Below are 27,651 nucleotides of genomic sequence, written 5' to 3'. Positions count from 1 at the left end.
GTAAAGAATAAAATCTTGAAGAGAATTTCTGAAAAAACATGAATAGATGCTTTCACTAGAGATTTCAAACTACGATTTAAAGCCTCTACTGCATTGCAGAGTTACTAATTTACGAGGAGGTAATGTAAATTATTATTCTTGATATACCTAAAAATTGAGAAAAAAATCACGAATTAGTAGAATAAAGACTAAAAACTTTGAGAAGCTAAATTAAAATTTATTCAGACAACTTCAAGCTACAAGAATTTCTCACAAAAATCTATTAGTAAGTAGGCAAGCAATTTTTGGAGCTAAAAAGTAAATTGAGGGACTCAGATTCTAGTTGAACCAAAAAGTTCTGGTGCTCTACTTAGTAGGTGCTTGCACCTTGTAAGAAACCTCTACCTAATTAAAAGTTAATTATAACACATATCTTTTAAGAAAAAAATCTGCATTAAAATCAAAGAGTCCATTGTTAAAACTTCTGGCTCCCTGAAACAAGTACTTCTTTTTTAAAAATAAGACCTCCATCTACTAAAGTAATTGAGATTAATTTCTCTTTGGTATCGTTCTATTTTAAAAACAGGGCACAGCTACTTTGAGTAAAATGATCCAAAATTGAGTATTTAGATAAATTAATACTAGGATAAGATATAATTAACAAAGGAAAATAAATTATTATTAAATTTAATTTGTAGGTAGCTATTTATTTGGACCTTACTTGAGAAGTGATTAAACGATTATAGCTCTTTCTTTAAACAGGGTTCTGAGAATCAATAAAGTAGGTTTAAAGTAAAATTATTAAAAACTACTAGAAAGAAATAGATTCAATCACTAACACAAGGAGGTTTCTACATAGTGCTTTAAACTCTACCACCACAATTGAGAAAGGTTGGAATTTTTTACTTTTCAAATTCATATAAAAATAAAACCACTTAAAAAAAAGACTACGTCTTCATAAAAAATTAGTTACTCTAAAAGACTTTTTTTGAATGATTCAAAGCACAGTTTTTTCCCCCTTCCTTTTTAAATTGAGAAGAAAGACCACAAAATCTAGAGAAAAGTACAAATTCTTTTAGAAAATTTTAACAAAATCAAGGAAAATTATTCTCCTCCACAATCAAGTATTACTATTACAAGGACAACCAAAGACAAAGAAATGATTGAACATTGAAAGCTTCACGAAATTCTGCATCGATCATCTTCTTGTTCTAGATCTAAAGAGGAGGTTTCAAGCTGTCCTCCCGTCAAAACATTGTTGACAACTGCTCTGGCAAGGTAGCTTGTTGTGATGGAGTGTTTAGCTGAATAAAATACACTCTTGTCCTGACAGACACTTTCTAAGTAATTATCCTGCAAAACAAAATTACAGTTATAATCATAAATTTAATAATGATAGAACTGAATCCGAAACATACGTGCATACATAATTTGAGAATCAAGGTCTGCGATAAATTAATATTGCAAAATTGTATTATTCTTTACTTAAAGTTTTGATGGGCCTCTGAAATTTTCAAGAGACAAGGACTAAATGATTTTGAATGACTAGCGAAATTACGTCATGCTCTTTGTCTTAAACTTGTTAACTGCCTTGGTTTGCCTTATCATTCGTGGCAAGTTGGGAAGTACAAAAACCTTGCAAGTATGACGGAAATTATTCTGCGGCAGCAGTAGCATCATCTTTCCAATGAGAACGTGACGGGTGGTGAGGTTCAGATATGAGAAGTGCTTTCTCTGCTCAGCAGAAATGATTTAAGAAAGGCTGCAGCAAATAGTAGTTAACATATTAAGGACAAAATGGTGATATGACTTCCTTTGGCAGAGCAATGGATTTGGTACCACTAATATATTGATGACAATGTCTTTCTGGATATAATATTCTGAGGGAAAAGGAAATGTAGTTCCCAGATTAAAAATTTTCCAGGAAAGTCAGTTTTGTCAAATAACAGAACAAATTATTAATGAGGTATTTATCTTATGTTATACGGCTCCAACGTGTATACATTCCTCTCATAAAGTTTGGGGCACAAAGAGTGAGATACTTCTACCTCAGGGCTGTCATCAATTTGAACTCAATGACAGTCTACAAAGGCATCATACTGTTTGAGCTATCGAAAATTGATTGTAAAAAAAAACATGGGACAACTTATTAAACTTTTAAAAATTCACAGCTGCCATTTAAAGATGAAAAGAAAATTCTGCTTACTTTGCAAAACATTTGGAAAGCATCAGTGACAATCTCATCTAAGTCCAGCTGTTTTCGAAAAGTTAATTCAGGATTGCGTTGCAGAATTATTGATAGAATACAGAGAAGCTGAAATAAAAGAATAAAATATTACTTTTTAAATTTTCTTTATATCGGTAAAGGGAAAGGAACACCAAAATACTGATGAACTGTATTCATACATTGTACTAATCACAGGACAGTCAGGATAGTCTTTCACAAAGTTTCAATGATCATGAGTCATGATTAGCAATCATAGAAAGAAAGTTTTGGAGATTTTCCAAAATTCAAAATTCAAAATATTTTACTTTTATCTGCTTTCTTTTTACATTATTTAAGAGATACAAGGTAAAAAGAAAAATACAATAAAAAAAGGACGGGTTTTGCTCACTTGTTGTGTTCACTTCCAAATATTCAAGTGATTCTTATGGATTCTTGGCTTATTACTAAACTTCTTGAAGTTTCCTCTTGATATTTTATGTCATTGTGCAAACAATCATTGCAGACACATTTTCTTGCTCAGAGGGACAAACAAATTTATAGGCATTGAGGTCTAATGTAACCCCTTGCGGAATCCTTGGCCACTTGCCCCCTCCCCTCCCCTCTCTGGAGAAATTACCTATAACTAAGCACTGCAGTTTAGTGAAACTTTTGCGCAATAGAACTGTTCAGTTTAAAAAGCTGCTGTGTCGTTCTCTGGCAAAACTGTCGTGTAGCCATATACATGGTTATTCTACAGATGCATGAATTGAGCAGGTTAACTTTTTTAAGTTGTGCTCATATTCAGAATTTTCATGTGAACAAGAACAAGATAGAATATTTGTTTAATAATTTATACCTTAGGGTACAAGAAATCACAAAGGTATGCCATTCTCCAGAAAGACAGCTTACACAGCCATGCATGCTTGTTCATAAGAATTACTTCATTTTCACAATGACTGCAGTGATAACCATCAACAACTATACCACGCTGTTGTTTACCTCACTGCCAACGGATGACACAACATATTGCGCCCTCTTGAAGGGCAAATATGGGAAAAAATATGTGGATCAAATATTTTCATCTGAAGGCTGTGCAGAAGCAATTCTGCAAGAGTTAAGGATTCTTGTCTGTAGACATCAAAGGGTTAAAGGAATAAAGTATGGTACTCACCTCAACAATGAGTTGTCTGTATTCAGGCAACTGAATATGGTTCAAGGTTTCTTCAACAAGCAGCGCAAAATTCAACTCTGACTGGGTCATGTTGACTAAAGTTGGTTGTTGCGGAAGGATGTGCCCTTGAACAGTGAACCCAAGAGGTGTGCGAGTCAAAACATCCCAGACCTGATTGTAAAAGAGGAGAGGCACTCTGCACAGACAGCCTTCCAGTCTCCTTCTCTCAAGAGTTGTTATTCTAAGAATACATAAAAAAAGAACCACCACAGAAAACATGAGGCACGATTGTTCTTAAAAACTGCACAAATATTGAGTCTTTTACTATTCATATTTACTAAGTTGCGCAAAAATATTGCACTAATTGATACCCTATTAAAAGGTAAATTCTGCTTTGGATGACCTACAAGTTATAAAGGCTCTTCTATTATAAGAGGGAGATACATGTGAAAAAGAGATAATATCTGTCTCAGAGCACATGCTATTGATGATGACGTCACCAGAGAGATTTTTCGTTATATCAAGTTAGATTCATACAATAACAATGAAACGACCTCTTCAAATGATACAGATGAAAATTAATTGATACGTATCACTTTTCTACACCATTACACTGATAGAGTGGGTAGGGTGGGCCCTTGTAGCTTAGTCTTCATTTTAGCGGATGAGAATAATTTTTAACTTTTTTCTCTTTCATTACTTTAATTTTTTGAAATTTATTTAATTTTGTAAGGAGAATTTTGCATTTTACAAGTCGATCGAATTACTTACTGTTCATTGACAGCCCATTCTCTGACTGAGAGGACTTTCTGTAGAAGTTGGCGAACTTCATATGGACTGTGGTTTTCTAAAGAGTTTGTGCTTTTTCCTTGCATTTGCAAGATTATTTTCATTGCCTCTATCACCCACCTGTCAAAAAAAAAAAAATGAAAAGCTGGTTATAATAGACAGAATAACTGAGGTTCATCTTTCACTACATCTTTTACTAATAAAGCAACATTCGTACATGTCAGGTTATCAGCCTAAACAGAAAATGTGTAAATTAAAAATTGGAAATGCAATCTTAAGTTTTTTTCCTCCTTTTTTTTCTTCTTTAATCTAAGTACCTGTAAATTTTAATTACTGAGAGTATTTGTAACCGGATTTGTTCCAAGAGAATATTGTCCTGAACTTTTTGCATGTACTTGACTCATGTTTTTCTACAACTTAGGAATTTTTTTCTTAGGACTTCAGGACTAATCCCTCCTTCAATTTTTGAGATTATAGGGTCAAACTGGAGTCAAAATTTCAAGATTTTCTTCCTCCATGTACTTGCAAAAAGTTGAGGAAAATGTTCCCTTTTTACCTGAAAAGGTCTCTTTTTACAGATCCTGTACACTTATTAACTTTGTAAATAATAAGCACTGAGCCTGTTTTACCTTAAGGAAATGTTAGTTTGGAGTATTTATACAATATAGTTTCAAGATTGCAAAAAATCATGTTAAGCACATTCAAATCTCCTAAAAATGCCTCTCAAAGAGAAAATGATGCAATTTGAATAAAAAATGTAGAGTCGTTGTTGATATCTCAAACGTGGCGGACACGATTTGGTGCTTGGTCCTTAAGCTTAAGTTTTCAGCTGGTATCCAGAGAATTCAAAACAATGCGAATTCAAGGGTGCCAATTCGGTATGCGGAGCGAACTTCGCGACCAAGTGCAAAAGCGTGTGCACAAAGCTCATCTATAAACAATAAACACTCATGCAGTCAGCAGAAGCAGCAATGACATTCAAACACAGGATGGTGTTATGAAAAAAATGTTTGCACGGGTCCACCAAGTGCCTTGATAAAAGAAAACTGTAACATTTGACAGTCAAAAACTCGGTATTTGTAAGAGCGAGCTGCTACCAAGTTGCTCAAAAATGAGAGGAGAAAAATCTGATCCTTTTCAGAACAGTTCAAAACTAGTCTGATCACCACCACTGCCCCTCAAAACGGCGCCAGAAAATAACAACGATAACCGTTCAAGTACCGGGAAGGAAGAGATCAAAAAAGTAGAGGAAGCAATCTTAACTACGGATCCTGAAAAAGTTGAAGGAGATCCTCCATTGACTGAAACGGCAAAATGGTTTTTTCTTCAGTCGATTGCTGTTGTTAAGTCACTGCAGGATGAAAATATCCTTGCAAAAAATTTTATTCAAGGGCAAAAGATTCTCATGGATAAAATACAAAGTGATAGCAAAGCGATGCAGGCCGAAATAAATGAGCTCCAGCTAAATAAGCCACAACCTCAAATGGCCGACAGCAATAAAGATGAGGGGAGGACAGTCGAGAATGCCAACAAGGAAATTTCCCAACAAAACAGCGGGAAATTTGGAATCCTGCAGCTAGATTCAAAACAGATGAAGATTTTCCATCAGGTGATTGGCCAAACTACAATTCAGACCCAGAGTATCAAAGCAGACGAAGGACGGTGGCAAAGAAAGTTAAAACAAAATGCAAATAGGAAGAGGAAGGCTCAAATCAAAGAGACACCTTTATTTTGAAATAAAGTTGTCTTATTTTTCCTCCTCGATATACAGAGGCAGTATCACACTAAGATAAAATATAAAATTATGTGAAAAGTATTATCTTACTAGTTAAACTTAAGCTTTTTAAAGATGCAACTTTTATTTAAAAGTATTTGTGTACAATTTGTAATCTATGTACGAATAAAATATAAAATAATAGTAATGATAATAAATATAATTATCCTTTGAGCTACACATCACACCCACTTCATTTGATAGTGGGCAGTCTGGGATTTTGAGAAATTTTTTAAGACTTGCACTATTAATAAAAGTGTAAGAAATGCTATTGGAGAAAGAAAAGTAAAACAAAATATTTACCCAACTCTTATCTTCAAAATCCCTTTAAATAAATCTGGATAAGTAGTGATGAGTCTGCCACAATAGAGGACGATCTCTTGCTGCAACACAGCCTGAATAATATCGTAGGGCTCAATAGTTGAGTAAATGATGGACTGAATCTCAGCTGGTGTTAAGGGCTTATCGAAGACTGTCTCCTCTCTTCCGATAACGCCAATAGTTAACTGAGAAAGTAGAATCATAAATTATCATTTATCCTAATTTTTACAAATTTACAAATAGGTATCCTAAGATTTACAAATACCTAGCTGGAAATTAATTTCATCAAAAACCAAAATATCTGGTTTTATTCATAGATTGGTTTCATTTTTAAAGCTGGTTCACTAATAATAGTCCTATTGCAAATAGGAGTGGTTTGGAGGTTGAATCCCTCATTAGACACATAGGAGCTCCTTTTTGTCATTGTATATTTCTGCATTGACGCAGGACATTCTCATGCCTTAAGGTAGAAGCTCACTCAAAAGTATTTATCCCTCCAAGAGATATGTTATGAGGTTTGATGTCACACCGATAACACACCAATCAGGGAGGAAACTAGGAACTTGTTTTAGAAATGATGAGTTCTGTCATCAGCACATCAAGAACGCAGCCTTCAGATTTACAGCTGCTACACTCTGACAAGTTATGGAAACCTTACTAGGAATCAGGATGGAGCATTGAGAGATATGTGCAAGTCAAGTAAAGCTACTCTACAACTTAGCAAAGAAGAAGTTGGAATGAGCTTTTCCCCTAAAATGAGCGAAGTTTTTGTATTGATGCAGAATAGTCAATGCTCAACAACAAAAAAAGTTATTCATCTGCTTACCAGTAATGTTATCTCAAACAGGAAAAATCAGTGCTTGGAATCAAATTTAAGTACCTGAGTGATTTGAGGGTCACAATTAAAAAGTAGAAATAGAGAATACAGGATAATGGAGATTAAAAATAAAAAAATTGCTTCAGCCAATTTTGGGTTTCAATTCTGTTAAATTTACCTCTTCCACTTTTGTGTGAAATTAATATTAAAATATCAACATCATCCTAATGATAAAACCTAAAGCTATGTCCAGAACTTTGAATCTTCTCTCAACAAAGTATCTTAACATCTAAATACTCTTCTCAATCAATTCCTAGACCGAGTTGAAAAAAAAGGACACTCACCTGCTTTCCGTTGACTAAAACATTTGTGATGAAGGGACTGATACTATCAACTGTATGATGAAGAAGACTACTACAATAGCGAATGGCAATCCAAAAATGAACTGAGCCTGCATGATAATACAATGCTCGCAAGTGTTCTTGCACTGAAATGAAAGAGAAAGGTATCCATCCATGAGGTTCATTTGAGCCTTCTTTAAAGAAAAGTTCCAGTTTTAACAATGAATATTAACTTATATCTGGGAACGGTTGGCTGTGATTGAAAATTAGAAAAGATCCTTATAACTTCAATTTTGCCTGGCAGATAAGAAAAATTTAAAAGAAAGGAAACAAGGAAAAAGAGCTATCTATTACAGCGATTGTGAGACCCGCAGTAAGTGATCGATTGATCATTTTTTACTTTTTTCGTAAGCTTCTTGCAACATAAAAATTCCTTTTCTTGAAAAGCACCTTGCTTTAGGGATGGTTTGTAAGGATATGTACATTATCTACGACGTACTGAACGATATGGATGTTTTGGTTTTTAATTTGTTTCTTTTTTCAAGCCTTTAACTGCACTAAAATGTTTTTAAGGTGTATTTTTGGGCTGATTAAGTTGTTTTTCATGGTAGATTAAGCAATCAAGCTTGAGGAGAAGAATAAATAATGAAAATTTTTTTAAAGATGTATACAGACATTATTTCTTGGCACTAAGTGAAAATAACAGATAGATGTACTTGTTAGAAGATTTAACGACCGCCCGTAACATACTAAATAGTTTTCCGACGATTCTGGTAAAAATTAAGAAACAACAAGAAATGTCAATTCTTAATGTCCATATCCTTACAAACCATCCAAAAAACAAGGTGCTCTTCAAGATAAAAGAATTTTTACATAATATTACATCCTATTAACTAATAGGGATTTGAGTTTTGTATCCATTTTCAAAGGGGCAAAAAAGACGGACTATAATTCAGACAGATGTCTCTCGTATAGCGATAGGTTCATTTGGGCCTCACGAGCCACCCTCCAAAATTAACCTTAGAAAACCCTGTGTTTTACAGAGAAGAATAGGAAAAAATGTTACCTGTCATATCATTGTAAACGTAAGAAGGGCCCTCTCTCTTGAGCAGGATTCCTAAAAGTTGACATTTATCATACAGACCAGAACAATTTCTCAGTGCTTCAATCAGATCACAGGTGGGCTTATCTTGGAAATTCTTGAATTAACAAACAAAAGTGATTGAAATAGAATGGAGCATGACTCTGATTTTAGAGATTTCATGTTTCTTGATATGACTAATAAATTATAATTTCTGAATGGTAAAATAAATCAAAATAAATACTTTAATGCTGAAATCAGGCACATTTTGAAGTCTAACAAAAAAACAAATGGTTCAGTGTAGCGAATTTTCAATTTACGGATGTAATTTTTCAAATGTTCAGGGCAAATTCTTCAAAATTTGAAGGAAAATTACAGAATTTCCACCAAGTTGTTTTCACATAGTGGATACCTACACATTTGTACAAACCAACACACCTAAGTTTTTTTACTGATTCTATGTTATGAAACTGGTAAAATGAATTTGCAAGGCACCAAAGAAACCTTGAGAGGTCTGTTGCAAACTTCTAAAGATGGAGCAAAAACAAGAATTGTTTTTCATTAGGAAGGGTTCAAAAATGATGAAAAACGATGACAAAGTCCAAAATTCGCTTTTTGTCTCACAATATGCAAAAAATAAATACCCATTCATAATTGTATAGAGAAAGATCTTACGATACAACTAGCCAGTAACTTCGGCCTTTCAGAATCTACGATAGTCTAACCATATACCTATTAACTAAAAAAATTTCATGAATCTTTTTTCTCAGATGCACTTTAAAAGAAAACTAAGGGAATAAAAGTACATACTTTGATTTTTTTCTCCCGTCATGTTCGAGCAAAATCTCTAAGAATAATAATGCGTCTAGTATCAAAATCTGCATCTCCATTAAGATGTCTAAAAATTTGGCAGATGTTTTAATTTCTTGAAAGGAGTAATCAATAAAACTTCTTGCGCACAATACTGCCATAATTTTCTTGCTGACACGTAGAAAATTCGTCAGAAAGTATGCAAATAGAAACTCACCTGTCTTTATAATAAATGAAAATTATGGCCAAATTTTTAGACACCGCAACAGAGATAGAAGGTTTTGACACTAGACACCATAAATATGAGATACATTCAAGGAGACTTGTGCAAAAAATTTGATACAAAAGAGGCTGATCTTGAGCCCTCCAGGAATTTTGAAAGAAAGGACTGTACTGGAAAAATAAGATGGTGAATGGCTAATAGAGTCATACCGTCACTAATTTCATTTCTTCAAGATACTCTGATGCTTTGGGAACATCAGTCAAACTCTGATAGCCAATATAGTCATGTTCAACTTGCTTCACTTGGTTAAACTGTATCTGAGAAGAATCTACTGTGTTCATGAAATCAAGGTGCTCTGAAACAATTAATTCATAAAAAATGTTAAGTGAACAAATGGATGAGAAAAAAATTAGGGAAACCGTTTAATTATAAACTTACCTGCACAAATACTTAAATTTTTGACATTGTAAACTTCCTGGAATATTTTATATTAGTGCCAAAAAAACAGCCGATTTTTAGTTTTTGAAATTTTACAAGACTTTTCTTTCACAAGCCAGCACTGTCGCTGAAAATAATTATTGTTCTGACCTTTTGACAAGGCAGTATTTACTGATTTTTAGCTGGTCTGATCTGTTGAAGTCAGTACATTTTAACAAAGATTTTCAAACCAATATCATTTTTGTTCATGATATGATTTTTAAAAGACAAGAGCTTACTAATTGAATAATACTCCTATGTCCGATGAGTTATTTTTGTCTTAATCAGTTTAACGGCTAATACCGAGAAAATGGAACCAAAGATCTTGCAATCTTATGATTCTAAAAATAAAAAACATGATTATTTCATGATCAGGAAACACATCTCCAATTTGAAAGGATGAAAAAAATGATAAGAAACCATGCAACAATAAGCCAAAAACCTATGAATGAATGATAAAATAACTCCAAAAAAAATTGAATAAAATGTAAACCCCAAATTTTTTTAGAAGGAAAATTGATGAATCAAAAGAGCACAACAGATTTCTTTGCACCACCAAAGTAAATGGACGCATATTAAATATTTCCACCGATTTATTCTGAGAGAACTTCCAGATAGAGGCTAATTCAGAAAGAGAAGGATAGACATAGTTGAAAAGGAGAAAAAAAATTATATGAACACATGGAGGTTCCCAAGCAGCACAGACTGCAAAAAATATCAATCACATGATAAAATTATAGCAACTGTATTAGAGCGTTGTGTATGTTGCCTATCTGCTATTGAAAAGGACTCCTTTCATGCAAGCCTCCAGAAGAAAATTTCAAATGGAGATGTTGCATGTGTGAGGAATTTGCGATTTGACTGTTGATTCTTATGTAAAAGTTCGCGAGAAACTTGATGGTGCCACTGGTTTTCTCTGAAATCAACTCCCAAGCTCAAAAAAAGCTCTGAAGTTGAGGCCAAAATGGAGGGAATACCCCACACTATCCTGAGAGTCCACCTCTACATCAAGACAAACTCTCCATGCAAAGATAGGGAGCAAATACATTGTCAGGGCTGCCACTTTATTTGAGGACTCGAAAACTGAAAACACGGCAACCCTGCTAATGTATTTGCTCCCTATCTTTGCATGGAGAGTTTGTCTTGGTGTGGAGATGGACTCTCAGGATAGCGTGGGATATCCCCTCCATTTTGGCCTCAACTTCAGAGCTTTTGTTGAGCTTGGGAGTTGATTTCAGAGAAAACCAGTGGCACCATCGTGTTTCTTGTTAACTTTTACATAAGAATCAATAGTCAAATCGCTAATTCCTCACACATACAACATCTCCATTTGATTAATACTGTGGAGGAAACCTTCACCGTTGATCAATTCTTCCTCTATTTCTTTCTCTCTCTCCACTCCCGCTCTTTCCTCCTCCCTCCCACTTTCTCCCTTCCTCTCCCATTTATTACTCTTTTCACAAAGTCTAAATGAGAATTATCTGAATGATGTTGAAGGAATTAGGCCCTGTCTCGATGGCGCAACTGTTGAAGGAAGTTGGCGCAACTGTTGAGGGAAGAAAGTGTCTCAAAAATGTTTCACCTATTAGTGAAACTTTCAAGGTCAGAAACCTGGAACCTCGAACAGTTGTTCACCTTCATGTTCTGAATTGATAAACGCTGGTTACACATGAAGCGGGAGTTTATTACGGGTGTTTTATTTCTGAGCGGTTATCATTTAGAAATATTTGTATTCATTTCAGTATCAATTTTATATTTTTGTTCGTAGTACATCACTACAGCAGGAAAATAAAATTTTATCGAATATATATTCTTTTCATCCATATCTGTGTCATGTTATTGTTTTTTGTTTTAAACCTGGTCGAAATAACGGAAAATATTCACCTTCCGTTCATAATTATCAGTTCAGTTATCTCAGTTGACATTGTTTAACCTAAGAAAATTAATGTTGTTCAAATATTCCCGCCTAAAAGTTCCAGGAACACATGCATGTGCCACGAGACAGGAAACTCTAGTTGGTGCAACAAACTCGCAATAGTTGCACCTAATTCCCTCAACAGTTGCGCCGTCGAGACAAGGCCTTAGGTTTTGAATCAACCAAAATTGCTGCACACATTTGTAAGATTCAGAAACGATGGTCTTCAGTGATCTTTTATTGGTCTTATAATATACCTCAAAGAATGACACACAAAACTCCAAGACAGCGAAGTTTGAGTTCCAAATAACTTAAAATATAAAACCAAACTGAGAGTCCCACATGAAAAACAAAACAAAAAAACAAATCTTATTGCATGCAAAAATTTGAGGTGAGCATGAAGAAAGTCCATGCCATTTCGTATTTTTAAACACTCACTTTTGTGCTCAATTCAGAAAATTCCACTCAATGAATGAAACAGGCAAGACTATAAGCATTGTTTCATATTCAAATTGCACAAGCTGGCATTCTCATCAGTTAAAGCGTCGAACACCATTACATGTTTTAATTTATTAAACATTAAAAAACTTTTTGGGAAAATCGAGGGATACATTGAAAAGCACAATTCCACAAGTTCTGTTCTTTACAAAACGAAAAACGCAGCTTATGTTGGGTCCCCAGTGGCTATAGCTAAAAAAATTTGGCAGCACTGCTGTTAAAATATATCTTGTGATCCAGCTTTATAAGAACCTTATGAAGTTAATTACCTGCATTCACTTGGGGGTCGTTCATAGATTAAGTAATGCTCTGAAGAGGGGTTGAGGAGAGCACTGTGCTATTTTGTTTTTACAAGTTGAAGGATAGGGGCCTACATCACAGAAGAGTTACAAAGAAGGAGGGAGGGGTCAAAAATGTTGGAAAATATGTAACTTAGATTGGGAACGCTTTCTTATGTGAGATTGCTCATTTCATCAAGCATTTTGGACATCTTCATTCCAGATATTACTTTCAATAAAAAAATAATAATAAATACCTAAAAATAAAATTTACGCTGCACATGATAGCTTCAGCCTGTAAGCCAGCCTATAACCATTTGTCATTTGATGGGAAATAGTTAATCATATGATCATGTAATGAAAACTTCAAGATATCCTGGAGCTCATATGTTCATTCAACTTTTACCAAAAACTAGAATCAGGCAAAACAGGAGTCAACTATGTTTTCCGACAAGAATTATTCCGGCGCGAGCAATGAGTTAATAAATTAATGTAATGCTTGGAGATTGGTAGTTAGTATGAAGGAAACACCCGTAGCATGACGTCAAAGTATGACAACTAGTAATACCTATACAAGAGGAAGAGATAAGATTTTGCAGTCGACCAATTTGAACTTTGATACCATCACAGTATCCTTTCTTCAGCATTGCCATTAAGTCAAGCATTTCTTTAAACTGGGGATCTCTGAAAATTCAATCAAATATAAATTTGACCTGTAGGTGCATGCTAATGCTGTAGTAGGGCAGTTTTTCGAGTTTTTTAGTCCTTTTATAGTTAGATTTTCAGAACTTGATGATATTGAGATGAGACTCCGTTAAATTAAATGCAAAAGGTATAATTATATTTGATACAAAAGCACGTATATTCATGGGTACTCGGGCAGTTCTCTGGTTCTTTCAATGATTTACTCAACCGTTTCATGTACCTTCATTGATTGAAGTGTCATTACCAAGCACCGATATATTATTACTTCATCTCTGCCATAAGAACTTACGCAGAATAGCCCAGGAGGCTGAAGATTTCTAATCTACTGCTTGTGTGCAAACTAGTTACAATGTTTTAATACGTTGCCTGCTATTGTGTTTTGGGTACATTTTTCTCCTGACACTGCATAATTTTTTCCCCCAAAAAACAGAAGTTCTAGAGTGAATTTTCTCCTTGAGACTATGCCCATACCGGTTGTGAGCTATGAGCACAGTTTTGACTCATAGTGGCCTAACAGGATCGTTTAACACAAGCGACCACATCCAGGTTAAAATAACCAGCATGGTTTCAGTTGAACCCTTTAATACGGTCCATATGATCAACATGGTGGGAAATGTGTTAAGCTAATTCTCACACAAGGAGAAAATCCAATACACTTCAATAGGAACAATTTGAGAGGATAGGTTTTAAAAACTTTCCTTTTGGTTTAATAAGACAATGTAAAGATGAAGCTGTAATTTATCCAATAAAAAAGTTTCAAATAAAGAATACTTAAAGTATACCTCATATGTTCTTCTCTGATCAAAAGACAAACTGTTGGTCGACCAGATAGACGCCAGTAGCGAGAGGTAAACTGAAGCTCTGTTTTGATATCATCTATCAACAGCGCCATATCTCGATAAAGATAAAACTCCGATACTTCAAAGATTAAGGGATAACAAAGGACAGTCATCCCACATACTCGATACACCTGCAAAACAGGGCAGATAAATAGAAAATATTCATACCTCTTAAAATGGAGGAGGTCCTCACTTATTTTAGCAAACTGAAGAATGAACTTTCTCTAAAAGTAAAAAACACTGCTTTACAGTCAGTATGAGAATTGTTGAAACATTTGATTCTTTTCCTTTTGTATCAAAAGCTGCAATGAATATTGATAAACTTTCTGACATTAAATCCCAATCAAGGGGGAATCTACGTTTCAACTTGGCACCAGTTATAAGAAATTTGAATTTCCTGCTTACAAGAAAGACTGGAGTCTACTGTTTTGACAGGCTTCTTAATCAAGCAGTGTTCCTTCCCCACTCTGGATTGTTCAAAAAGTAAACGAGGTGCAACAAACAAGCCAAAAACGCTGAGATGGAGGTTGTCATATTTTTATACTGCTGAGATTATTATGGTAACATTTAGTGAGTGATTTAAGTCAAGTAAATAATGGTTTTTTTATTAACGAGAAGTTGGAGTTTGAAAAACTTTCATTTTTTGTTTACCAGTAACTTTTGCTATTTTCTTTTTTTTTCTTTCTTTTTTTTTATAAATCTTGTTCTGCAGATTATTTTGATGGCAAAAAATAAATCATAATGTTTTAATTTGTGACTTTTTGTCCATCCAAGTCACAACTTCTGATTAGCTTCATCACTTCAAAAAGTTGCTTCTGCATTACTGAACAAGCGTGAAAGAATGTACTGCATGTCGAATACAGAAAAGAATAGTTCTATGAAAAATGAGTCTGTAGCGAGTGCATCTTGCCTCCATTACCTTGCTTGTTCCTAAAGCACCGATAGGACGTGCTGGTCTACCAGATAACCCAAGTTTATCATTAATTCCTAGATGTTTGTAAACCTGAACCAGTTGGTTTGATGACCAGATTAGAACCGGTTCCACTTCGTGTGGTGTCTGGGTCTGAATGCCGTAGGTTGCCATCATGGCTTGCAGGCGCATTGATTCAGCAATCAAAACTATTTGAACAACAAGGTCAGTTGCAGTTCCCTGAAAGAGAACAGAAGGAAATAACACAAGATAATATGAATAGATAATAATGAGAGGAGTGAAGAGGATACATTCTAGCTGATCAAAATTAAACATCATAAAAAGAATGGGGTAACGTAAATGCCAAAAGCTACAAAAAAGGCATTGTGATAGAGTCATCGATTTCTTGCCGATTTCCACATTTATGTTGGAAGATTATGCATATTAATGGTTTAAAGCCGTCACACACAAAAAGTTTCAATAGTTAAGGCTGAGAATTAAGCTCTTGAAAAGTTGATTTTTCATACATAAAGTATATGATCAAGACTTCCCGTACTTAGAACATGCCCTCTACTCAGCTATTTTTATCTTTACCTGGCAGGGAAATTTTGCAACAAGTGCATTCTGCACCAAAGTAACTAAAAGTTATTGGTGAACTCTTTACTTAATAGAAACTGGGCAAGCAAAAAAAGCAATTTTGATCATGCAAATCAATTTGTCACACAAAAAATCAATGGCCATAGTTTGAAACAACGTATCTCCGTTTGCGACGTTGCAGACCTCACGCCATACCTATTTTTTTTCTGGGAGACTAGTCAAAGTAATTTCTTGACAAGCTCCTTCATTTTTCTTCTCTGTTGGCAGAATATTTTGTATGAATTTCAAGCTATAAAGTTGGTATGTTCTCTTCCAAAAAATAAAATAGGAATGAAAATTTTGAAACACGGCAATGAAAATACATGGTCTCACACTTTGGCTATCAAAATGTTGCCTTCATTTTGTCTTTTGTAATGCAAACTACAGTCACAGTACGAGGAAATGAAATTAAAAAAATTTGAATGTTTACACACATGTAAAAGAAAGAAAAATTAGAATTAATACGATAAGTTAGATAAATGCTCTAGTTATATGATGAAAAGCTAAAGGAACTAACTGGACTGAAAAAAACTTTTTGCCATCATTGACAACCCAGGTCGAAAGTGACTTTTTTATTCACAATCACAAGAAGCCGAAAAATGCTTTCTTAGGAGATTCCCGAGTTTTTTCATTTAGGCGCATTTGATTAATGAGTTTCTTGTGCGTGAATTTCAACCTATTCATAAGTTTTGACTTTGTAAATAAGTATATTACATGTTGTCCCCTGAACAGGTTGTTAATATTCTAGAATATTTATTAGTTTAACAAGTCATTTTTGAGTCTTATAACTTTCTACATGCAAGCTGGAGAGGGTGAAACATTTTGAGGGTTTAATGGGGTCAACGATTCCCTTTGGCAGTTAAAACCATACTTGAAAGTATTTACAGAAATCCTCATTAAAAAGAGAGATCGTACACAACAAAACTTTATTCCATGCTAGAAGTCATAGCAACTCAAGCAAAAAAAATTATTAATGAGTTGAGCATTTGTGTTCACAGCAGAAAAAAATAGATTCTCAAAAAATTATTGAGGAACAGTTTCATAAATTTTGAAATAAATAAATAAATAAATGACAACTCATACACAAAACAAAACAATGCATCAAACAAAAAATTTAAAGTATTACTCACAATCGATGTGGCTTTGGCCTGAAAAATGTAAAGTAGACTTAATTCACAAAAAGCATTCTATGTTTCTTCTCCTCCCCCCCTTTTTTTTTAAAAAAAAAAAAAAAAAAAAAAAAAAAAAAAAAAAAAATTAATTCCCAAAATGTTAATGGTCAATGATACAAGAAAATAAGCTGGATCAGCTCCTTTACACTTTAAATTTTACATATCTCCATCCGTCAGGTAATTTCTGTAATTTTTTTTCTCTCTCTGAGTACATAGGTATCTTAAATTTTTGTTCTTCATAAATGTGGATGAAGCAGTAAGAGCAAGTTGCCCAGCTAGATAGAGCGGCCAAAGTGGATCAATGAATGACTGATGATGGGAGAGGCAAGGAATTTGCAGCTCACAATCTTTCCGAATCATTTGCAGTTTTGTGCAAGACTTGTTCCAAACGTAATACAACAATTACGATCTTGAGCAAGTGAAAAAAAGCCATGAAAGTGAAATTCTGATAAGACTCTCTCTAGATAAAGTAATTAGAAATCTAATAAGATCTCTATAAGCTCAATTAGTCAAAAATTCTTTAAGAAATAGGAAACAACCCTTTGAAAACAATGTATTGCTATGTGTTGCAATTTGTGTTATAAGTTTTTCAGAAAATGTATTACATGTGCCACGTTTGCTAGTTATACTTTGCATTTTAATGAACTGAAATTTTTGAGGTATTAAGTGAATCTTGCAGTTTAAGCACAGTCAGGCGCATGATCAGCACAGATCTCAGAAGAAACTGTGCTTTCACAAACTTTAATCTGAACAGAAATGGACGAGCAACTGGGTATTGAAAGACTTTCTACTAAATCGCACTTTCCTTCAAAGAAAAATTTGTGCCAATGACAAAACAAAAAGCTTCATCTTATCCAATTTTTTCCCTTTCTTTAGAGATATGTAACAATAATAAATAAATATGATAAAAGATTGAGCAATGCTCCTCTCTTCCCAACCCAAGGCTGATGGGAAAAAATGCAACACTGTAAAGAGGCTTTTGCTGCCTGCAACCAAGTGATGATTACTTTCAGAAGTTTGGACAAAAGTAGGGTTTCCTAATTCATGTGCACCGATGCCTTACTCGCTTCACAATTTGACTTGAATTTCTCTATTTTTCAAGGAAAAATCCTGAAAATCTGACAGGCAATGGAGAATTTGCAAGGGTCTGAAATTTGATGAATTTCCTGTTTAAGTGGAATCCTCTGAGTAAACTGAACACGAAGATACCCTTGATTCATAAATTGAGCAATTATTAGAGGAGATATGACAAAATAACCGATTCCGCTAAAATACATGTGCTTAAATGGGAAATGCCGCCAGATGACGTCACAAGGCGGCACATTTTCTCACTTTTAAATCAATTTTTCTCCAATTTCCTATGTCAGAAAAAAATTATGAAAAATATTGCGAACTCAGCTCATTAGGCACTTTCAGATGAAGCAATAAAAAAATTGCGTGCAAATTCTCCATTGTGCAAAAACTCATCACTCAATGCAACTTTTTCAACAAATGAGCTTATAGAGGTCCTGATAGATTTCTAATTACTTTACCTAGAGTCAGTGGTGAGGCGTGGATGATCGATGATCGATTATCAATTTGTCCTCATTTGAGGCTATGGTAAAGAATCGATTATTAAGGTGTTAATTGCGAACACCCGGTGTATCGATTCTTTTCCATAGGTTTAAATGACGGATCAATCGATATACTGCAAACCACGCCACGCAACTGCCTAGAGTAACGTCAAATTGGTTCAAAATTGCCAGCATTGCATTGCTTTTTAGACAAAACATTCTCATAAATAAGTTGAAAAAGCGGAAAAAAAAATTACCTGGAAAGCAGAGTATCTGCCACCTTTTCTGGGGCGGTTGTAGGAGGGTAGATACCTTCTGATAGGGTCAAGTTCATTAATGTGCAGGAGACCAGAGGTGAGCAGTTGGGCAATAACAAATAATGATTGGTTCCACAGGAAAAGAGGAGCTTCCCCTCCACTCCCCTCCATGCTTGGATACCAAGGCTGACTTCCTGGTTCTGCTCGTTCAAACTCCACGCAATCCTCAGCAATGTAGAAATACATAGGAATGCATGGATCTGAAAACGAGAAAAATGCTAGTCTTAAATGAATGTGCTCCGCCTTGCAAAAGAGAATATTTCGAGTAAAAAATTAAAATTTTAGTTACAGGACCACTGCTTATTTAAGTTATTTTTGCACCTTCGACTCAAAATACATAGTATTCCAAAGATTGCTAAATTAAGAGCACCTCTCAATTTGGAAACAAGGAAGACTCGTAAAAACAAAAGAAATTCAAAGTTGGAGATTTTTCTGCTCTTGCTACAGGCCATGAGTCATGAGGTAAAACACAAAAAAAAACTTTAGCTGATACCTGGTGGAGTTCAGCTTTTTTGGATACTATTTTTTCACTATTTTTAGATCCGATCTATTATTTAGGGCAGAAAAAGAAGAAAGTTAGAGAAACTTCCAAAAAAAACGAATATGTGGCATTCTGATTATGCACTTACCGCCGTAATTATCCCTGTGAACGACTTTCTTCAGCAGAGTGTGGTACTCGTTAACTTGCTCTGTTGACCCTTTGAACATTCCATCGATTATCATGTACATAAAGAAAAGCGGCCATTGGCACTCAACATTTTCGAACTCCTAGAGCAAAAAACAATAAAGAACTTGAGCCTCAGTGCAACTAAAAATAATGCAGTAGTTGATAACTTATTCAATTAATCTCTAACCAAGATATTCTAATAACATTTAAAAGGAGTTGCAGTTTTTTTCTTCTTTTTTTTCTTTTTTTATGTAAAAAAAAGAAGTTCACAATTCATTTTGAGCTGTAAGTTCAAATGCTCATGTTTCAGAGTAAACAGCTAAGAGACAATGAATTTCATTCTTCTTCCAAAATGTTCTCCTTTATTTAGAATGACATGACTGAAACTCATATGAGTTTGCATGTTAAAATTCAAACTAGAAATTATTATAAACTCGTTCACAGACGACAGGTGCTCATTTAGGATCAAAATGTATAGTTCCAGTTGACACACTGATCAATTTTTACTCTTTCTCTACCTTATTTTGGTTTTTAAAAGGGAAATTTTTGAATCAGATTGACCATTAACTTCAGTAATTAAAAAGTACGAGGTCTGTTAGATTAGAAACCGGATTTTGGTCATAACTAGTCCACAATGCGTCCAAATTACGTTTTCTTGAGCTTTTCTGATAGCTGAAAATATATTTAAGAACGCTACGTTCACAAATTTGAAAAATCCTAGTTAGCTTCGTTGGTATGTGGCTTGAAGTAAGGCAACCTCAAGGGTGTTTTGCGATTTTTATGTTTGACCGAACTTGTCTCTCTTTTTTCGGTCTTGCACTACATTTTTCAACCCACAAGGACGATTGGAGTTTCGTCTCCATATCGTAGCCATACACTAAAGTATTGTCACCGAAAATTATCCTATCCACAAATGTAGGATCATTGTTAGAACGTTCAAGCAGCTAAAGGGAAATTGACATTTGGTTGAATTTTCTTTCAACGGACAACAATCAAGGGGCAAGTGTACCTGAAACTCGATGCGTGTCTACATATTCTATCAAAATTGTATGTACAGAGCCATCAGAAATATTACTCTGTTCAACAAGCTCGAAACAACCATTTTCGAGCACTTTTGCCCGCAATTCTTCCACGTGACAAATGTCAGTTGCCATTGAGGGTCGATTCCCATGCTCCTCATCTTTGACGAACTCCTGACCTGACCAGTTTTGAATCACTTAACCCATTCGAAACAGTGGGAACATCTCATACAATGATCATGGGAAACTTTACTTAGCATATACCAAAAGTTTCGGTACAAGGTATACCGAGTTTAAAACAAAATTTAATGTTGAATCTTTGCTCTATCAGTGATCGCATGATGAAAATCGCAAAATGCACCTGACTTACTCGTATTCAAGATGACACAGAATAAACACTGATCAAAATAAACAAAATCCATCGCATGATGAAAATCGCAAAACGCACCTGACTTACTCGTATTCAAGATGACAGAGAATAAACACTGATCAAAATAAACAAAATCTGTGAACGTAGCTTTCTTAAGTATATTTTCAGCTATCAGGAAAGCTCAAGAAAACCTAATTCGGACGCATTGTGGGCTAGTTATGACCAAAATCCGGTTTCTAATCTAACAGACCTCGTACATAAAAATTGAGAACAGCTTTCATTTTATTTGAAAGGAACCTACTCTTGTTTCTCCGACTCGATAAAACTTCCGGCTAGAATCCTCGAGGACGCATTTAAAGCCATCACGTATGAAGCGTTTAAATCCACATCCGCCTTTCAATTTTGAGATTATATTATTCTTTGTTTGGTTATATAGTGTTTCTTCATGAGTTGCAAACGCTGGAAATGATATAGTTGGTATTAATGATGAATCAACGTCCTAAAACAATGAAGTACCACCATCACTTTATTAAATCGATTACACAAAGAAAATTAGGGTATTCACATTATTAGAAACAAGAAAGTCCCGAGAAACAAACCTCTCATCAGCAACTCTAATTTATGTGAAACTGTGTGAGCATGTGTGCAAGCACATGTGTTTGAATGATTATTGCTTTTATTATGGAGGCGCCGTGTGTGCAAATGTACTTGAAGGGGTGGAAGGTGTGGGGAACAGGCGTCTCTAAATTCAAGGGGTCTCCAAAAGTTTTCACTTGAACTTTGCAGGAGCAGAACGTGTGGAGACTATATACTTCTGACTTACTAGAAATTTTGATTTTACAACATTTGTTTCATGAAAAGAAATCTTGAAGTTTCTAAATGAGTCTACAAGATGCAACTCTTTAAAAGTAGACAAATTATTTTGTTCAATACACTGAAATACATACATGAACGGCGCGGACTAGTCATGTGGGACTACCGGGACTTTTTCTGGAGGGCCAGTCGGTCAAAGGGTCAGTCTGATGAGAGAAAATAGAAAAAAAGGAAGAAAAAGAGAGAAAGGGAGAAATAAGAGAAAATAGACAAGAGCCACTTTTACAGCTCTTTCTGGAGCTCTGTGATACCTATCCACTACAGTACTCTATTCTCTAGTCTTTCTGAGAGTTGGCACTCATTCATTTCTTGTAAAATTCCCTATTGCCATCCTTCTACTGGACACCCCCTTTGTCTCCTCCTGGGAAGATCCCGACCGACTATCTTTTTTGGCAGCCTTTCTTCTGTCATCCTGTTGATCCTAAACCAGACTGGCTGTTCGGTCATAACGTCGAATACAATGTCAAAAACCTTGTTTTTTCTAGAATGAAGAGGGATGCATAAAATCAAAACAGAGAGTTTTGAGGAATTGCTAACCTTTGAACTAGATTCTTTAGGAAGAAGAGTTTCAAAAATACTTCTATTCCTGTTGTGAGCATCAATATCTACGTAAATGACAGACCATGATGCACCTTTTTCTCCAAAAAGATTGCACCCATTGATTGCTTCCAGGGCACTTTTAGCCATCCCTATTGAGCTGAAATCAATGACAGAATTATTATTTAAAAATTTTATGGAATTTTTCCCCTATTCCTCCGCATCAAATCTGACAAACCAACAATTAGTGAGTATAAAAAATTTATGATGCATCTCTTAGAAAAATGGGGGGGAAAATTAATTATTTGATGAACGCTGCTATTCCATGATATTAAAAAGTTGTGTGCAATGTTGGGCTCCAGCGCCTTACGACAAGATTTTTGCACAGCATCACATCCAAGGAATCATGACGCTAACACTAACCTCGAGTTGGGGAGACCATTTTAGAAGAATGGTACAAGAAATTATAACTTAATCACTTTTGCTAATAAAGTAGTGCCCTGATTATCCAACCACAAATTATCCAAGCTTCAGTTACAGAGGGTACACTTTCAGTAGTTCAGAGGGGGTCAAACTTGAGTTTTGGATCAAAACAAGCTAGCCAATACAACAGAAATTTTAGGTGAACAGGATTTGCAGGATGAATATTACTAAAATTAACTTTTAACCAAGATACTTACTTTCTTTTTAGGACTGATTATGAAAAATTTGAATCGCCGGCTCATAAGAAAAACTAGAGTCTACATGATTGAAACTGCGCACTTAACGATTTTGGGAGACTTCTTAGCTGAGCACTTTTCCTTTCCCGCCCTGTGTTGTTCAAAATGTAAACAATGTGAAACAGCTAAGTCAAAACGCCAAGACTAAGGTTACAAAATTTTCATACTGAAGAGATAACTTAAAAAAGAGAAAACAAGACTCAAGTACTTTTAATGGGTCTTTTTTATGAGCGGAAAGTTTGAATTATTGCATGGAAAAACATTACTATCTTGGTTAGGAATTACTTCCAATAATTTTCTTTGCACAATGCAAGTTCTACGCGAAATTTTGATGAGAAAACATAGATCATAATGCTTAAATTTGCACCATATTTAGTGGCTCATTTATCCTGAAAAAAAGGGGTAATAACAATTTACCTTGCATGAATTTCTGGAACATTGTCATTATATTTGGAGCCTCTTTCCCACATGCCATAGTCTGGAGTTCGATAAGCACGTTCAACATAGTAAACCAAGTTTTGTATGAAAGCAACTTCATTTTGGGCGTAGATAATCTGCAGGCCAGATGTTATCATTTGGACCAAAAATAACAAGTACAAAGAGATGGAATCAATCTGCAAAAAAAAAAATTAATTCACTTGACACAGTTGTTTTGAAATTTAAATTCTAAGCATCCTGAAAATTTATCAAACTATTCTACGGATATCTTGCAAACAAAGAAGCAAAGGTATGAATATTTTTTACATATGCTATCCAAATGGATAGAGATAAGCAAAATAATTACATCTATATTTCAATTTTTCAAAATCTCTTCTCCTGTTTCAATTTTTTGGAAGGAAACCAACCAATATTTGTGCTTAAAATTTTAGGGAAATGAACTTCATCTGGGAAAGAAAAATTGCAATGATCTAAAGTAGAGATGTTGGTTGGGTTCTTTCCAAAAAATTAAAACAGGAGATGAGATTTTGAAACAACGCTATGTAGATATTACTGTCTTGCTCACCTCTGTCTATTTGATGAGAAAATATGCTTAACAAGTTGCACAAAAAAATTGGAGGAATCCTTGGAAATTTTGATCAAGTTTTTCTCAATTTAAGCTCATACAGTAGCATTACTAGTAGGTCTGAAAAAAAAAACAATCCCTCATAATCTACAATAATGTTCCTTAAAAAACCCAAAACCTAATTTTCTGCATGTTTACCAGGTTCATCGAAGAAATCGGTAAAAACTTCGGACATGCCAATGGACTACTAGACAAGGTACAAATTTAAGCGATCAGACATATGTTTCCTGACCAGAGTTTTACGTAGAACACGATTTGCACAACGAAAATTATTGAACCCAACTCCTAACTACGATATTAACGTTTTTATTTCACATTGGTTACAAGGAATTTGAACTGCCCGCTCACAAGAAACTCAAAGCTCTACGTGAATCAAATCGAGCACTACAACGGTTTCAGCAAGCTTCTCAATCGAGTAATGTTCATTTTCCACCATGTGTTGCTCAAACTATTAGCAATTTGCTATAGCTGAGCCGAAGCATCAAGATTGAGGTTGCCAGATTGTTATACCGCAGAGACTGTCAGGATAACGTTTAGCGCGAGATGTGAATCATGCAGACCATTGAGTTTTCATGAGCGGGTGGTTTGAATTCACGTATCAGGAATCATTAAATATCTTCGTAAGGAGTTAATTTCAGGAATTTTAGTTGTGCGCATCGTGTTCTGCGTGAAATTTTAGTTACGAAACATGTATAAGAATGCTGAAATTCGTACCTTCTCTTGTGGTCCATTACCATTGTCATTTTTGACAGTTTGAGGGGGGAGGGAAACATTTTTTTGTAAAAAGAAATCATTTTTACACCTGAAAGTAATGAGTGTGAGTTCATACTTCAGAAGTGAGGACTCTGATCAACTTCTACCTCAATTTATTTTCACAAATCCTGAGGGCTCACTTTCAAACAAATTTTTGGGGGAAAAAACCTTTAGCTACTTATTCTGATCCTTAAATGCAACTTTAATCCACTATTTCATACTGATATTTTTTTCCTTCCTTTTTTTAAATGAATTGAACAAACTGTGTTTTGGTCCCTCTATTGCTTTTTCTTTACTTAGTTACAACCCAGGAAGGATGTAAAAAGTTCCCTGAAGCCTGAGATTTGATCATCCAAAACTTTTTCTTTCATGTTTCCTTAAAATTCATTCTATCTGATTATCCTACTTTTCCACTCCCAACTAAAACAAGTCAAACTTCCTGTTCATTCAAGTCTAAGTAAGTATCTTGCAGAGGAATCAAAAAGGAATTTTCGAGTTCTGTTGGAAAAAGGATGAGACAAATTTCCATTTTTCCTGACAGTTCATGCAAAAAATTTGAATACCTGTAAGTGAGGGTACTCTTCTGTTGAATAGACATGAGCACCTGTTGTTAGGTGAAATTTGCTGTGTAGGGCATGTTTACTGTTCTGATTTTTTTTAAATAATTCTATTAGTGGCGCCTGCTTCATCCAACATTCTAAAATACCTCTCATACATTTTACAGCAGACTGGCCTAATTCATACGACTTTCCTCGGTCATCATCTATACGCCTGCAATAAAAAAATAATAATAATAAAGTACCTAACCTATTAAAACACTGTTATTCTTAGAAAAACATGGTATACTCCATAAGTATAATACACTCTTTTGAAACATGAAACCTTCTGACAAATTGCAGTGTAAGTAAATTTTTTCATGATTACCTATAAGTATGATCATTATCTCAATTTATACTAGTCCCTTTTTTTTAAAAAAAAGAGAGAAGATACTATCATATCAAAGTATAACTGGTAAATTCGCACCAAAAATTTAAAAGTAATAATTAAAAAGGCCTCAATGGGAACTAGGTACCTACTTATCTATAGTTAAATATTGTCAATGCCAAAATAAACAGCACCATTGTAAAAATGATTGAAATTTGATTAAATTGTAAAATTTTTTCCTCATGGAAATGAACTTTAAACAGCTTATTTCTGTTTAATACACTATCATTCTTCCATTGCTATTTCAGCGGTCATGAATGTCTTACTTTACCAACTGCAAATCGCAGCAACATTGGACAACTTTTGAAAGTGACAACATTTTTTTATCTCATTAATTCAAAAATTTTGAATAAAGCAGACATTTTTCTTATGGCGGATCAGAAATTTTGCCCTGATAGTGATAAGAAAACACATCACCAGAAACGGTAGCGTTTTGAAACCATTGGGACCCTTATCCATCTGAAATTTTAAAATAACCCTTTTCATTCAGTTCTCATGAGAGAAAAGAATCTTTCAGTTTAATTCAAGCGAACTCATACCTGTAAGCCTGATACAAACTCCAAACTGCAGCAGCACAGTAAATACTATCTCGGACACTTGCTACCTCTGAGCCATCTGATAAAACTGGAAACATGCCAGTGATGGGACTTTGAAATCTAAGAATTTGCCGTTTGACTGGGCAAAAATTAAAAACAGAAAAAAAAAATAAATAATAATAATAATAATAATAATAATAATTCTAAACTGATACAAATACACATCAAACTGAAAAGTAGTGTGCAAAAGCAGCTTTACAAACAAAGATGTTGGCATTACATCACAGCATACATGCATACCTACTTAAAAAGAAGCAATTTACCCCTGAAATGTCCACATTTTTGTCTCTTATCCTCATCTGAGAGGTGCTTTGAACATATTCTCATATAATGCAAAAGTAAAAATATGCAAATTAAGCACTAGACTCTGAGCAGATTCTCTCCCCGATTCATTCAAATCAAAGATTGATGAAGATTTTGGGAGATTAAAATGCTTAAAATTATTCTGAAGAAGCATTTAAAAATCCTAAAAAATCGCTGATTGCGATATTGGGTTCTGATTCAAATGACTGGATCCAATGACCGGATGACTGGGACTGCAGTAGAGGTAAAAACAGATTACTGGTCCCTGTGTTTGATCACTAGATGAACTTGGCACAAAACCAGTGGAGCCAAGAGGCCTCTGACAAAATTATGTATTTGAACGAATTTGGAGATAGCGTAAGTATATACTTAATTGCAATTTAATCTCACTCTTGGATCTCCATTCAGCTTTGACTCATTGTATCAAAAGGGAATTAGAAAATATATCTCCATGAATGAAATAAGGATGAAATTCCAGAATAAATAGGCAACAAACCGATTCCGTAGAATACATCAAGCTGGTAGACTGTCTCCTCATAGCTGCAGTTTTTGATATTAACATCCAAATCAAGTTCGACAATACTGGGGTGCCGCTGAGTAATTTCACCTGTGTTAAACAAAAGTAAAATTATTATCATGAGTAGAGAAAAGATCAACCCAATTAGATGAAATTCCTAGTCCACACATCATAAAAATATTAAGGCTGATGTTGCATGGGCAACCAAGTCGCAGCATTTTAAAAGAGGAGTGTCAATTAACAGGCAGAGATTTAACAAACTAATTAAGTTGTGGCTAAAAAATTGGAATGAATTATGTACCTGGAGCATAGTTTCTGGTGAAAAACATTCTCTAAAATAATTTAAATACAGCAAAAGTTTACTGAGACTATCTGAAACTGTGAAACATTATTTGAGGAGCAACTGGAGCAACAAGGTTATGATAAGGTTTGTTGATG

At 34.6% G+C, this 27,651-nt stretch overlaps 1 protein-coding gene across 3 annotated transcripts; it reads right to left on the bottom strand.

Annotated features, from left to right (window-relative positions):
* Positions 1-196: 196 nt before the first annotated feature.
* LOC109038088 (probable phosphorylase b kinase regulatory subunit beta) lies at positions 197-27,651 on the bottom strand. 3 transcript variants are annotated; one of them, XM_019053024.2, is made up of 21 exons: positions 27,515-27,651; positions 27,193-27,303; positions 26,337-26,472; positions 25,377-25,584; positions 23,415-23,611; positions 22,279-22,438; positions 21,170-21,367; positions 19,442-19,580; positions 18,753-19,012; positions 16,901-16,918; positions 15,144-15,374; positions 14,168-14,355; positions 13,249-13,364; positions 9,722-9,867; positions 8,465-8,597; positions 7,402-7,544; positions 6,223-6,425; positions 4,128-4,265; positions 3,357-3,597; positions 2,186-2,293; positions 197-1,332 (listed from the first exon to the last, which is right to left on the bottom strand). In XM_019053024.2, exons 1-21 carry the CDS (start codon positions 27,540-27,542, stop codon positions 1,159-1,161), a joined length of 3,276 nt encoding a protein of 1,091 aa, XP_018908569.1. In that variant the 5' UTR covers positions 27,543-27,651; the 3' UTR covers positions 197-1,158. The 3 variants fall into 3 exon arrangements, with proteins under 3 accessions (XP_018908569.1, XP_018908570.1, XP_018908571.1); XM_019053025.2 differs by lacking the exon at positions 16,901-16,918; XM_019053026.2 differs by lacking the exons at positions 197-1,332; positions 2,186-2,293; positions 3,357-3,597; ... (3 more) ...; positions 8,465-8,597; positions 13,249-13,364.

The sequence above is a fragment of the Bemisia tabaci genome, chromosome 4, assembly GCF_918797505.1.
Source record: "Bemisia tabaci chromosome 4, PGI_BMITA_v3".
Classification (NCBI taxonomy): domain Eukaryota; kingdom Metazoa; phylum Arthropoda; class Insecta; order Hemiptera; family Aleyrodidae; genus Bemisia; species Bemisia tabaci.
Note: the sequence above shows the minus strand (reverse complement) of the source record. Positions and strands in the feature narration are given on the sequence as shown.

Excerpts from the sequence above, each read along its gene's own strand:
- LOC109038088 (XM_019053024.2), bottom strand. The coding sequence starts at position 27,542 with ATGTTTTTCACCAGAAACTATGCTCCAG. Across the intron at positions 23,612-25,376 it reads AAGAGTACCCTCACTTACAG|ATTGATTCCATCTCTTTGTA; the intron begins GTATTCAAATTT and ends TTTTTTTTGCAG. Across the intron at positions 13,365-14,167 it reads ATCAGAGAAGAACATATGAG|AGATCCCCAGTTTAAAGAAA; the intron begins GTATACTTTAAG and ends TTGAATTTTCAG.